This window comes from Apodemus sylvaticus, chromosome 12 (genome assembly GCF_947179515.1).
Source record: "Apodemus sylvaticus chromosome 12, mApoSyl1.1, whole genome shotgun sequence".
NCBI lineage: Eukaryota > Metazoa > Chordata > Mammalia > Rodentia > Muridae > Apodemus > Apodemus sylvaticus.
In genome coordinates, this window is record NC_067483.1 from 40,433,849 (window position 1) to 40,447,767 (window position 13,919).

Below are 13,919 nucleotides of genomic sequence, written 5' to 3' on the forward strand. Positions count from 1 at the left end.
AGTTCAGTGGCCAGAAACCGGGAGTCTAGGCAGGAGCCAGGAAAGAGGGGAGTGCTAGCCAGAGGGCTTGCAGGTGAGAAGTTAAGCCAGTTCCCTCCTTCTGGGTGGGTCCCTCCGAATGAAACAGGAGAGCGTTTTCCATTGTTAGGAAAAGCAAGAAATGAACGGGTGTACCATATGGGACTGTACTCACCCGCCACGGTAGCATGAGGCCAGGGAGGACTAGGTGACTAGTTTAACCATAGTTCTTTGTCCTTAGGGGTGTGCTGGCAAGCCTTGTAAGAGCTAGCTCTACACACACACACACACACACACACAAACACACACAAACACACACACACATACACAACTAGTTTGGAGCATTCATAGATTTGCATGCTGTAAATCTCCCACTATGGTCAGTTTCAAACACCAACACGATGTAGCCAAATGATGATCTGGGGCACCTGAGAGTTCGTTCCAGTTGTTTTCAGAGTAATAGATTTAACTGCAAGGTTATATAATTTAATTTTTTCATAATGGCTGTGTTTAACAACTGAACTGCAAAATTCTGGAAAATGTTAATTATCAGTCCTGTCAGCCTACCAGTCAGAAAGACCAGGCTCCACACACTGATGGTTCTCCTGCCCTCCCCCTGCCCCTCCATTCTAGCTTCTGTCCCTCCACCGCCTCCTCTTCTTCCTCCCCTTTCTTTCAAGGTTCTCCTGGAATTCTGTGTGGGAAGCTGGGTATGGAGAATGTGGAAAAGATCTCTGCTGTGGATGCTGCTGTTCTCTGAGTCAGGAACCATAAGGAGTAAGGAAAGAGGAGGGAGAAATGCAAATTCTGTGGCTAAAGGCTCTCTCTCTCTCTCTCTCTCTCTCTCTCTCTGTGTGTGTGTGTGTGTGTGTGTGTGTGTGTGTGTTGTGAAACTTTGTAACTGAGGCTCACAGGCTGCCTGGAACTTGGGCTGCAGATAACTTCTTAGGTGCAGGGAGATAATGCTCTCTCAGTGAGCCCCTGAGCACAGTCTGGAAAGAGAAGACAGGTGGCAGCTAGGTGAAGCGGCCCACGGGGAGCCGTGGCAGGCAAAAATAGGCCTCTGGGAAAAGGCTCAGATTGATGGGGTTCCCGTCCAGGCGGATGTCTTCTAGCTGCCGGCGCTCATGTCTGTGTTCCCTGGTGTCACAGAAGGTGTCGCTTTCCATGGTCTCGATCATGTTATTCTGGAAGGAATGGCACACACTGAAGGCTCACAGCCTCCTTTGCAGCTGGAGAAGCTGAAGGAGGTAGAGCTGAAGCCACACAGGGTGAGAGAAGCGGACACTTGTGGAGAATGAGGTGAGAGTGAAGAAATTAGAAAAGTTAAGTGTGTGTGTGTGTGTGTGTGTGTGTGTGTGTGAGTGAGGGGGGGTAGCCGGGAGGCCTTAACAGGATGAGAAGAGACGGGAGGCGGGCAAAGCAAGGCCTCTAAAGCAGGTGAAATACCTACTGTAAGGGAAGGTGATGTTCTAAAAAGGAGCAGAGAACACCATTTCTATGGCCACGCCCTGAATCCCCCTGTTTTCTGCCTTCTGCCCTACACACTACTTTTGCCCTTGGTGTGACCGAGGCTCCTGACCTGCAGGTGCAGGGAGCGCAGGCTGAGTGGCAGAGGCCCAGGGATGGAATCCAGCAGGTTGTCTGCCAGGTAGAGAAACTGCAGCTTCTCCAGCGCCTGTGGGAACACAAAGAATGGGAGATCAGCGGGTCATGTCAGGCTCTTGGCGTGAAGAAGTGCCCCAACAGGCCAGCATCAGGTGGTCCCATTCGTGGGGTGCAGTTGTCTCGGCCTGTCTGTCTATCTCTGTGCCTATCTCTGTGTCTGTCAGTATCTCTGTGTCCCTGTCTTCTCCAGAATCTTACTTTGTACCTCAGGCTGACCTATATATATGGCCTCAGTCTTGTGGTCCTCCTACTTCATGTTTCTGAGTCCTACACCACCAAGCCCAGCGAAGGATGCTGGCTCTTTAAGAAGCTTGCAGATTCTAACTTCATTTGGATGCGGAAGGGAAGCTGCTGTCCTTGAGTGTTGGCGGCTGGGGAACATAAAGGAGCGGTTAGAGCAGGCTGGGAGGAGCCGACTAAGCCAGGATCAGGTCAAAAGAAGGACCATGGGGCATATGTCCTCAGTCTCAACTTCTCTGTCACCGGTGAGAAGTCTCCCAAATGCTCCACTCAGACTGGCTGTGGAGAGTATACTGGCTGGTTCTGTGTGTCAACTTGACACAAGCTGGAGTTATCACAGAGAAAGGAGCTTCAGGTGAGGAAATGCCTCCATGAGATCCAGCAGTGAGGCATTTTCTCAATTAGTGATCAAGGGGGGAGGGCCCCTTGTGGGTGGTGCCATCTCTGACTGGTAGTCTTGGGTTCTATAAGAAAGCAAGCTGAGCAAGCCAGGGGAAGCAAGCCAGTAAGTAACATCCCTCCATGGCCTCTGCTTCAGCTCCTGCTTCCTGACCTGCTTGAATTCCAGACCTGACTTCCTTTGGTGATAAACAGCAACATGGAAGTGTAAGCTCAATAAACCCTTTCGTCCCCAACTTGCTTCTTGGTCATGATGCCTGTGCAGGAATAGAAGCCCTGACTAGGACAGAGAGCAAGCTCGGAGGGTGCCAGCGCGACACAACAGCCTGAGACACACAGGCACACGGAGCATGCGCGCTTAAAGGCACTGTCAGAATCAGGAAGGGCTGATCTGCAAGGACCATGGGGAAGAGATCAGCCTGTGAGGGCTCAGAGAACAGTGAGGTCCAAGCCACCTCTTCCCAGAGCATCCACTGCCTGCATTTAGTCATCCTGTGATCTGTGCAAGTGCTGTGTTCAGCCTTGCAGCACGGCAGGGTCAAGTGGCCTCATCAGCCTCATTTTGTAGAGGAGGGAACAAGATCAGAAGTGACTCACTCGGTGAGCTCAGGTCCTCGGGCTGCAAAACCCCTGCCTTTCCTGGGCCAAAAAAATAGGACTGAGCGAAGGCAGAGAAGCAGCTCCTAATATGGAAATGGTCGAGGTTTCCAGGGCTGGAACAGCCAGAGACCTCCCCGTCTGACAACCCTGGCACTTCCAGCACAGCCGAGAAAGCTAATGTGTGCAGGTTCTGCATCCCACCCACCAGGGGCACGGATACTGTTCTCTGAGACCTCTGTAGGCCCACAGCACACAGGAGACTGGGAGGTGGGGTGGTGTTTCTGAAGAACAGCGGCAGAGCAAGCACACAGCTCTTGGTGAGTGTGGTGATGACGCACTGTCATTTCTGTACTCGTGGAGCTGACGTGGAGAAGAATGAGTTTGAGGGCATCCTGGACTACATAACAAGACCCTCATATGTACACACACACACACACACACACACACACACTATATCTATCTATCTACACACACACACATATATTTACTATTTATCTATTTCATGCGTCTAAGTATGAATTTGCTTGCAAAAATGAGCCTGCACAATTGAGCATTGCTTAAGGACAGGGATGCATTCTGAGAAATGTGTTATCATGAAATTACGTATACAAACCAAGAGGGCTACAAATTTGTAGGTGATTCTATCTTAGGGGGCCAGCACCATGCATGCAGTCCACTATTGATAGAAATGTCTTATGCTTTGACTGTACTTGAAATAGACAGAGGCTGCACATGAGCAACTGGTTTGAAGGTCCTTCCCTGATGCTACAGCCAGCACGTTGGGATGTTTCAGTCTTGTTTATTCTCTCATTGTCTTCAGTGGGGGAATATCTTGGGCTCTGACCAGCCCTGTTCTTTGTATAGCCCTATAGAATTATAGTTGTGTCAAATCTTTTCATCGAATCCTGCCAGTAATCCATTGTGGTAGTTTGAGCAAAAATGGCTCCCATAGGCCCATAGAGAGTGGTGCTATTAGGAGGTGTGGCCTTGTTGGAGGAAGTGAGTCACCGTGGGCTTTCAGGTTTCAGAAACTTAAGCTAGACCCAGTGGCTCATGCTGTCTTCCTGCTGCCTGCCAATTTGGATGTAGGACTCTTAGCTCCTTCCCCAATACTACGTCTGCCTGCATGCCACCATGTTTTCCGCCATGACAACAGATGGACTAAACCTCTGAACTGTAAGCCAGCCCCAATTAAATGTTCTCCTTTGTAAGAGTTGCTGCAGGCATGGTATCTTCGCAGCAATAGAAACCCTAATTAAGACACTCATCACACTGTATCTCTTGTGAATCTGACCATAGAGAGACACTGGCCATTTAGTGGTGAATTTCAAAACCATTAAGATTGTTTGTAGGAGTTGGAGTCAGAGTGAGCTCCACAGACAAAGCGGAGTTTTCAGGGGCAGAGCGGATGAGCTGCTCTACGGAGAGGAGCTGATGATAAAGGTCACCACTAGAGCGGCGTCATCCTCACAGAGGGAAGGAGGAGTTGCCAGCATTGGCTTCTAGTGTTCTGCCCCCATGAACAGGATCCTGGGGCCCGATGGCACCAGGTTTCCTATTTGCAGAGGATGCAGATGCTACCAAGATGGCATGATGTAAAACACCCTTTTCTAGAGAATGTTTAATAAGCATACTGGAAAAAGAAGAAGAAGATGGGAATTGATGTTTGGCTCCAGACAGGAGTTGAGCGCGAACAGCTGTGAGGTCAGGGTACATGGGTATGGTGCACTCTGTACGGCAGCAGACTGACGTCCTGACTCACCACGAAGGCCTCAGGCTGTATCCCTGAGCTCTGCAGCCGATTCAGGCGGACATCCAGGAACTCGATGCCACTGGGCAGCACAGGCAGGGCTGCCAGCTGGTTCTCTGGAAGGATCAGGTCCTGCAGGGCAGGCAGCAGGCGGAGGGCATCGCTATGGATGAAGGAGATGGAGTTGCCGGAGAGGTCGAGCCTTCTCAGTTTTGCTGGTGGATGTTGAGAAGAGAACACTGGATGAAACTGGAACAGACATCCCTCCTGGCCTAGTGTGGCCTGTGCTTGTCTCCATAACTTGGCCCATTCTTTTAAAGAGAGTTCTAACTAGCTCACCTCCTGCGCCAAGTCCAAACCACATGAAACAAGGCCAAATCAGATCTCCTTTAAAAACCATGGCATTCCTCAATAGCTTTCTCAAGAGCTTTGGTTCTATGGTAGTTAACCCACCTTAAACGAGTTGTTCTCACCCCCTAACTTCCACCCCCACCTGCAAGGACAGTAATGAACAAGTTCAGGACTTGCTGCGTTCATCCGGTTCCCCCTCCCCCTTACTTACTTTACACAGAGGATTCCGAGGACCCAAAAGGCTATCCAGCAATTCGAGATAGAAGCTAGAGGCAATCTCCTGCCTCTCACTTCAAGCAGAGAATATGGTGGGAAGTAGCAAAACAAAAACAGTAGCAAAAAGCTCTTTAAAGGCATCAGGGCCATAGAGAAGAGGGTTTAGGGGAGTCTTTCCCAGAGGCCAACAATGCTGGGACATTTTAGAAATGTTGCCTTGAGCAGACCTTCCTTTTCCTGTGCTCTAGATCCTTCATGAGAAGAACTGGCTACTTCTGCCATTTTACAATCTTAAAGGAGAGGAATGGGAAGGATTGGGGCCTCTGTCCCTTGGGCAGCCTGGAGCTTGTGTCTGTACCCTGGCAGTCCTCTCTGCCTCGCCATCACCCTGTCTCGAAGCATAACTCACTCAGCCCTTTGAAGTCTCCAGCCTGGATGTGGCGGATGTGGTTGAAGCGAGCGTACAGGTAGGTGGTCATCTGGGGAAGGGGAGGAATGGTCTCCAGGTCTGCATCATCACAGTACACAGAAGAGCCGAGGCACACACAGACCAGGCAGGTAGGCAGGTCTGGCCAGGTAGAAGACAGAACAAGAGGGACATCTCTGGTCAGACCCTCTTCAGGCTTCTGTGGCCAGTGGTCTTTGCCTCAGTGGATGTCTAAGCCATGGGCATCTGTGGCCTTTAGATGGATTGGTTTCTTTCCCCCAGAATCACCCAGCACATTACACCCAGACAATACTCCTAGTTGCTCTTATCTGTCACTTAGCCCTGGCTTAAATGAGGACTCATCTAACTATCACTCAATTCAAGGCTCACGGGTGCTTTCATCAGACCCTGATCCTTTGTAAGTTCTGAGCTTATGTGGCTCTTTGTAGGATCTCTGTCTGACTCTTTTCCAGAGGACCCTTCTCAGGTGTCAAAAGGTGCAAGTGTAGGTGGAAAAAGCCAGAAATGTATGGAGTAGTCAGTGGTTGCTGCCTCTGTCTTAGGAAGAGGAATTAGTCATGTTCTATGTGGATTCAGGAAGCATAGCAGAGCTATGGACTGTGACGGCATAGCATCTATTTCCTCTTGGGATGTCATCAATATCCTGGTTTTACACTGGAGAACCTCTTCTTTGCCTCTTCTCTGTCTCTGGTGCTCTCTCTGTACCCAATGGTCCAGAAATTCAGACAGCTGACCAATATTAGAGTCCCTTGCTGTCACAAGATCTCAGAGATTACTGAGAGGGAGGTGCTGGAAGAAAGTTCACAGCCCAGACATGAAGCAGCAGAAAGGAGCAGCAAGGGCAGAGACAGAGACTCTGTGCCCTTCTTCTCCCAAGGCTAAGAAAGGCAGGTCCGGCTGAGACCCTTTATGGTCTCTTCAAGTCAGATTGTCGCTATGGGAATGGACTTCCCACGGACGCCCCAGGTCCGTGCTGGTGAATATCCTAGAGGAGAACAGGACACCAGGCACCAGCGAATCCAGAATAAGCTTCACTCCTCCTGTGCCCCAGGCCTTGATCAGAGTCAGGGATGCCACATCCCAGTCCCCAGGAAGGCACTGGGGGAGGGGTTGAGGGCTGCTAAGGAAGGTGAATTTGAGACTGAAGCCAGTGTCTCTGCTTCACTCGCTCCCTGTGCCAAGCCAAGTGACAGCCACAGTTATTTATTCTCTTCTTCAGGCTTTTAATCATCTCTAATCTAATTACCACTCAAACTGTTCCCCAAGTGATGCTGTTAATTAAGGTAGGGTGACTTCACTTGCTTTTCGTCCCACTCAATTTGTGCATAATATTTATACGAAAGTATCAGGGACAGCCGGCCACTCCCCTTTACCTCGGTGGGGATTGGCTTCACCATGACAACCTCCCCCTTCTTTTCCTGCCAGCAGAGGCCAACCCAGACCCAGGACTCCCCGGCCTTAGCCCTCACCACACCCTACTTTAGAACTACCTGGTGCTAGCTTGAGGCTGCTTGGCTTGTGACCTATGAATACTGTGACCTTCTGATTGCACGCACTTACCATGACTGCTCTGGAAGTTCAGTTGGCCAGTGGTGGTAGGTCCAGCCATTGTGAGATGTGGCGACAAAGTCCTTGGAGTCACAGTGCTAGTGGGATTAGTTCTTGTTGGAAGAGTCGGACTGCTTATTTTAGCCTGGGGACACAGCACAAAGCACACCACAGACCAGTCTCTGGCTGAGAAGGATTTAACTGTGGCCCCTGGAAACCTCAGTGACCAAGTTCAAACCGCACAGAGGAACAAGTGGCAGGAGGGAGATAAAAAGATGGAGCAAGGAAGGGACCTTAGTGAGCACAGCACCGAGCGTCTCCACACACAGAGGAGGGCACTGAGGTCAAGAGAGGGAAGAGTAAGGGTTAGGGGCTCAGAAGGTCCCAACATGGAGCCGAAGACCCAATCTCTGGGTCATCCAGGGTGGGGCTCCTTCCTTCCTCTCCGTTGTTCAGGTTGGCACTATCCCCTTTCTCTACCCAGCCCCTGGTCACATGACCACAGGGCAGAGGCTTCTGGACTCATGGACCTTGCCGCGCATGGTCAGTCTCTGCAGAGGATGGGAGAGCTGGGGTGAACTTCAGACTGAAAGACAGACTACGAACTGACAAGCTAACATTTCCTGGTTTGGGGGAGAACATGAAGACACTGCTGACCCTTTCCTCATGAGGAGTCCTTCCGGGAGTGGTCCTACCAAGTGTGTCATATGGAGCAGGGCATCGTGGGTGGGGAGTGTTAGTGTCTTCTTTCACAGTGGCCTGTAAGTGACAAGTTCCCAAGGAGGGATAAGAATTTGTACCTTACGGCTGGGAAGATAGCAGTGTTATAAAGCAGTTGCCTTGCAAGAGGAGGGCATGAGTTTGATCCCCATAACTCTCTACAGCTTGCTTTGGCATGATCTTTGATTAAGGCTCATAATCTCCGAGCTGGGGAGGCTCACAGGCTAGCCAGCCCAGCTTACTGACAAGTTCCAGGCCAGTGAGATCCACTGTCCTTTTTTAAAAAATTAGATATTTGCTTTATTTACATTTCAAATGGTGTGCTCTTTCTGAGTTACCCCTCTGAAAACCCTCTATCCTATCCCCCCTGCCCAAAATCCCCCCCACCCCCCCACCCCAGCCCAATTTCCTGAGTTGCATTCCCCTATTCTGGGGAATCGAGCCTTCACAAGACCAATGGCCTCTCCTCTCACTGATGTCTGAAAAGGCCATCCTCTGCTACATTTGCAGCTGGAGCCATGGGTCCCTCCATGTGTAGTCTTTGGTTGGTGGTTTAGTCCCTGGGAGCTCTGGGGGGTACTGGTTGGTACATATTATTGTTCCTCCTGCAGGGCTGCAAACCTCTTCAGTTCCTTGGGTCCTTTCTCTAGCTCCTCCATTGGGGACCCTATGCTCAGTCCATTGGTTGGCTGTGAGAGAGTCACTGTCTTAAACAAAATGAGATGGAGAGCTCCAGAGAAACATCTAAGGTTGTCTGTCCTGTAGTATTCCAGAACACATGTATGTGTAACACACACACACACATATATACACATATGCATGCGTGAATTTACTTCATATAAGAAAAGTGTTGGGGGCTTGAGAGATTTGTATTATAGGGCAGGTGGAAAGGGATCTGGCCCTGAATCCCGTTTCGTTCAGGAATTCCAAATCATCCCTGTCCTCTCACCTCAGGGATCTGGTCCCCATAGTCTGCAAGCTCCTCATAGCTGCTCAGGTCAATGACTTCGCTGTAGTCCTCTGTGCTCAGGGTGTGGTTCCCCACATGTAGGGACGCATCAGTGTCACCTTCCTCAGGGATTTTCTCTTCTCTTTCTCTCTCTCCTAGGAGAGAGGCTGCCCCTGCCTCCTGCAGCACGAGGGTCAACAGACTCAGGAAAGCCAGGAACTTCGAGAGGTTCTGAGGGAGGGGTAGGAGTGGGAATGGCGGAAGCCCTCTGACGCGCATCCTGTGGGTAGGCAGGAGAAGGGCCAATATTTGAGCTTGCCTTGTGGGAATGGCTCACAGACCTAGCCAGCCTCCAGTCTGCATGCTCGCTCACTCTTGCCCTCCATCACCCAAACTCACTCAGCATCTTCATCTCACAGTCCTTAAAGTCTGTCGATCGGTCTGTATTTGGAGGTATCTTTACCCATCATCCCCACTGCAGCTCACAGTGTGGTGATCACTCACTCGGGTTCCTGCAGACAGCTTCCACAGGCTGCCTTCCTCGTCTTGCCACAGACATGCTTATCAAAGTTCCCTGTCCCCTCACCTGAGCACTGGGCACACTGGTGCATTTGTACCAATATTCCCTAATAAACATCACATATTTAAAAAAAACCAAAACCAAAACCAAAAACCCTTCACCAACCACCCTTCCCCCTCCCAAAACAAAAAACAACCCCCCCCGCCCCCCCCAAAACAGCAGCAGCAACAAAGTAGCCTTAGGAAAACTAAAGAAACGTTTGTTTCCTTTTTGCTTTTGTTTTTGTGAGACAGGGTCTCATGTACCCAAGATTGGCCTCAAACTTATGTAGTGGAGAAGGACTTTGAACTTTTGATCCTTCTGCCTCTACCTCCCAAGGGCTGGGATGACAGGTATGTACTATCATACCTGGTGTATGAAGTGCTGGGTATCTAGCACAGAGCTTCATATATGTCAGGCAAGCTTGCTACCTACTGAGCTCCCTCCCCAGCCTAGCCCTGCTTGTGGTTACTCTAAGGCCGCTTGTTCAGTCAGTCACTCAAACATTCATGGGATTTCTATTAAAGTGTAGTCTGCGGACATGCCTCTGGAGGTGCAGAAACGAATGAGGCCCAGCCCTTTGTAGGAGCAAGCAGTCAGTTTGGAGAGAAAAGTCTTATAACTTAACGTACAATGAAAAAGAACGATGTTAGCTGTTAACATAGACATGTAGCATTTTAGAAATGCATTGTAGAAAGCAGAGGGTTGGTATGAGGTTGTGGACTGTCTTCCCATCAGAAAGCTCGACAGCTATCTGTGTACATATGTGTTTGCGCATGGGTTACTGGAAGGACATGCTGTGCATGCAGATGAGCACAGACACCTGCAGTTCACTCACACGTGTGCAGACAGGTGGAGGGCTGTGGGTCTATGGATACGGAAGTGCCTGCAGCATCATAGCCGGTATGCAGCTGATTACACAGCCCCCCCAAAGCCGTCTGTCTGCGCAGGTTTTTTCTCAACTCCAGCAGGGCTGAATGGTAAGTGCCCAGCAGCAGTAAGAGGTCGTATCTCTTTGTTCCCCACTCCCACTCCAACAGAAATCTATGCTCTTCAAAACTATCCATCCCCAAGGCAGTTTACTGACCACCCGGAAGTCCTTGCAGCGAGTGTCTTTGATCAGAGCCTCACACACACTCTCATCATCCTCTCTGCCCAGTTCCTGCCCCAGTTCCATCTCCATCCTTTGCTTGCAAGCCAGTGTGCGCGAGGTCTAACCTTGGACCTTACCTTTTAGATGCTTTTGGTTCTATCTGGCCCAGCAGCTTCCAGGGAGGCAAAGGCTCTGGTGGAGATGATGACTGCTTGTCAGAGTAGGGGACAGCTAGACACTCTCTCATCTACTGGCCAGGGGAGGACGAGTGAGTACCGGGCCCAGGGATCCATGTGTCTAATTAGATTCCCATTCTTTGAAGTGCCCTGCTGTTTTCCCTTCCTTTTTCCTCAGGGGTCCCTAATCTCATTTCTTCACTCAATGAACAGGAATTCTTTGCCTGAACGTGTGCGCACACACAGACACACACAGACACAGACACACACACACACACACAGACACACACACCACCACCACCATCACCATGGCCATGACTTCCACACTTTTCTTCTCTGGTCTTTAAGGGTTGGTCAGTTAGATTGGGAGTTTCTCAGAAGACTGAGCTGAGGTTTCCCGGATGGGTGGAGCTTGCTGTCCCTGTCCCCCACTTCCACCCCACCCCCTCAGAAATAATGACATTGGACTTCATAGATGGAATTCAAAGAGAAAAAGAGCGTGGACTGGGGCACCCCACCCAACCCTACCCCTAGAGCACCGTGGTCATACACTCAGAGGGAAGCAGGGAGTGGGATAGGATCTGAAGACCAACTTAAGCTCACAAGCAGTGGTCACCACCGACAAGACAGGAAGTTCTCTAACTCCCGTAGGAAGAAAGGACAAGGACAGGAGTGGGGCTTTGGGTTACAAACACCCAAGACATTGTCATCACGCATGGCCTCTGGCCTGGTACATAACCCTTCTCTTCCCACACTGACTCTGCACAGGCCCCATCTTTCCTTGGGATATGCCCCAGATATCCCCAGAAGAGGGTAGAGGCTGGGGAATGTCATCCTGATTTGCTGCCCGGGTTCTTTGATGCTCTCCACCCCTCCTCCTCTCCTCTGGCCATACCCTGCGCCCCAGCTGGGAGGCCCCCTCAAGACCATCAATCGATGGGGGAAAGAGAAGCGATTGGTCCAAGGTTACGCAGGGCCCAGACTGGTTCTACATTTTGAGTGTTTTCTGGGTTCACAAGGCCCACCTCCTTGCACTCTCATCTCAGGAATCCTGGGAACACAGTGACTCTGTGCCCTCAGAACAGATGGCCTTAGCAGAAGCCATCCCCAGCTTGCGATGCCAGGTGAGTGGGCAGACCTAAGAGCCAGACCCCCGAGGACTCCTCAGCTGGTGTGGGAAGGGGATTCCGGCAACCCAAAGAGGCCACCTGGCAGAAGAAGGCGGTTTTGTCTCGGAGATTCCCCCCACCCCCCATCTGCGGTCTGACAGCTTCAGAAGATTGGCTGGGTGGAGGGAGATAAGAATCCCAAGCCAAATGGACGCCCTCGAAGCAGATGGTACATTTGGCTGCCTCCCCCCCCCCATTCTGTTTCTTCAGAGACCCTCGGTCCCCACAGACAGCAGAGACCGTGTCCCCCTCCCACCTCCACGCCATTTATCCCTGCAAGGAATACAGATGAGACTGTTCATTCATTTCCCCCTGCCACCTGCTCCCACGCTTCTCTCCCCCCCCTCGGTGGCACACCCCGCTCCACCCTCCCGCCGCTCCCCTTCCACCCCGCCCCAGTCGCCCCATCTCTCCTGAGCCTCCGCCCCTGCACTCCTAGGCGGCGCAGCCAGCCCTGCACGACGCATGCGCCTGCTCCCACGCACTCCCCCGCCCCGCCCCCATCCCCGAGGCAAATGCTGAGATGCAGGCAGGCTCTCGTCCTACACTTTCTCCCAGCTTCTATTCCCGCCTTCACAAGCTTGCGATCGTTCCCATGGGTTCCGGGGGCGTTGGTGGATGGGAACGTGGACCTGTGTGGGAAGCGGCAGGCGGGCGGGCGGGTGCAGTCCCCGATCCACGAGCCTGGCAAGCGCTGCCCTTTAGCAGAGACTCGAGGGGTACTGATGAGACGGAGGCAAGAGGCCATGTGGACACAGAAGTCTGGCCGGCTGACCCTGCTGCTGCCCTGTGTGGGCAGTGAGAGAGGAGGGCAGAAAAGTTCAGAGACCCGCCTGCCTTTTGGTATTTGCCGCTGAAAACTGGGAACCACCACCCACTCCGATGTGGGCTAGACCCCAGCCTAGCTAGCTACCGGGTTTGTTCAGGCGCTTGTTCCAAGTCATGTGTTTTCTCCTCTTATCTGGCAAAACTAGATTCCTCAGAGCCGGCTCACGTGAGACTTCCCAGGCAGAGGGAAAGGTCGCCTCTGAGTTGCATACAGTTAACATCATTACAACTAAGAGAAAAGAATTAGTGGATACACCCCACCCCCTCATCAAATGATTAACTCCCTAGTGGCGTGGCGTATGCATCATCCAGCTTTGAATTCTTTACTGGGACCTGCCAGGCACACAGTTGGTCTGAAGCCCGCACTTACCTGGCAGGTAGGGCTGGGCGAGGGCATCTGTCAGTTTTCATCTAACACAAGACAGCCTAGGTTAGGAGGGTTGAGAGTCCCCTTCCGTAGCCAAATCCCCTCTAAAGAGAGCCGTCGTAACTATTCTTGTCATTTTGAACTTGTGCATGGCCTGTAGATCTTTCCAGATGATTTGGTCCTTGGCTGTCTTCCCTGGGCACTTCCTGTGCACACAGTGTTTCTCCAATTAGTTAGAAAAGATGGCCATGACACTTCCTGCAGTGCCGTGAAGCTGCACACCGAGAAACCCTCCACAGTACAATATCGGTGGTTTCAAAGAACATGGGTGCTTTGATTTCAAGCGGAGATAGATTTCTGGCCAGACTTTAGGAATACTTTTTTTTTTTTTTTTTTTTTTACATGAAGGTTCTTTTTTCTTTTCTTTTTCTTTCTTCCCACCCCCCCAACCCCCCGGAGACAAGGTCTTACTATGTAGCCTTGGCTGGTCTCAAACTCCTAGAGGGCTGCCTGCCTCTGCCACCCAAGTGCTGGGATGGCAGCCACCACCCCTGGTTGTTAGAGGAGTTTCTTAATAAGGTATTTGGGGTGGGGGGTTTGAAGCCATGACTCAGAAGTTAGAACATTTGTTCTTCATTTAGAGGACTGGGATTCAGTCCTCAGTACCCACGCAGAGGCTCTCAATCATTCATAACTCCACTTCTAGGGGATCCGGTGCCAACTTCTAATCTAATGTGGTGCACAGAATACATGCAGGTTAAATGCTCATCCACACAAACCTAAGAAACACCTTTTAAGACATCTTTTCTCTGCCCATCTT

The 13,919-nt window shown here is 51.1% G+C and overlaps 1 protein-coding gene across 2 annotated transcripts; it reads right to left on the reverse strand.

Moving 5' to 3' along the window:
- Positions 1–838: 838 nt before the first annotated feature.
- Optc (opticin) lies at positions 839–13,894 on the reverse strand. Of its 2 annotated transcripts, none has more exons than XM_052200066.1 (7): positions 13,103–13,894; positions 8,908–9,187; positions 7,251–7,383; positions 5,652–5,810; positions 4,688–4,890; positions 1,601–1,696; positions 839–1,205 (listed from the first exon to the last, which is right to left on the reverse strand). In XM_052200066.1, exons 1-7 carry the CDS (start codon positions 13,141–13,143, stop codon positions 1,035–1,037), a joined length of 1,083 nt encoding a protein of 360 aa, XP_052056026.1. In that variant the 5' UTR covers positions 13,144–13,894; the 3' UTR covers positions 839–1,034. The 2 variants fall into 2 exon arrangements, with proteins under 2 accessions (XP_052056026.1, XP_052056025.1); XM_052200065.1 differs by lacking the exon at positions 13,103–13,894 and adding an exon at positions 10,697–12,065.
- Between the last annotated feature and the right edge of the window lie 25 nt (positions 13,895–13,919).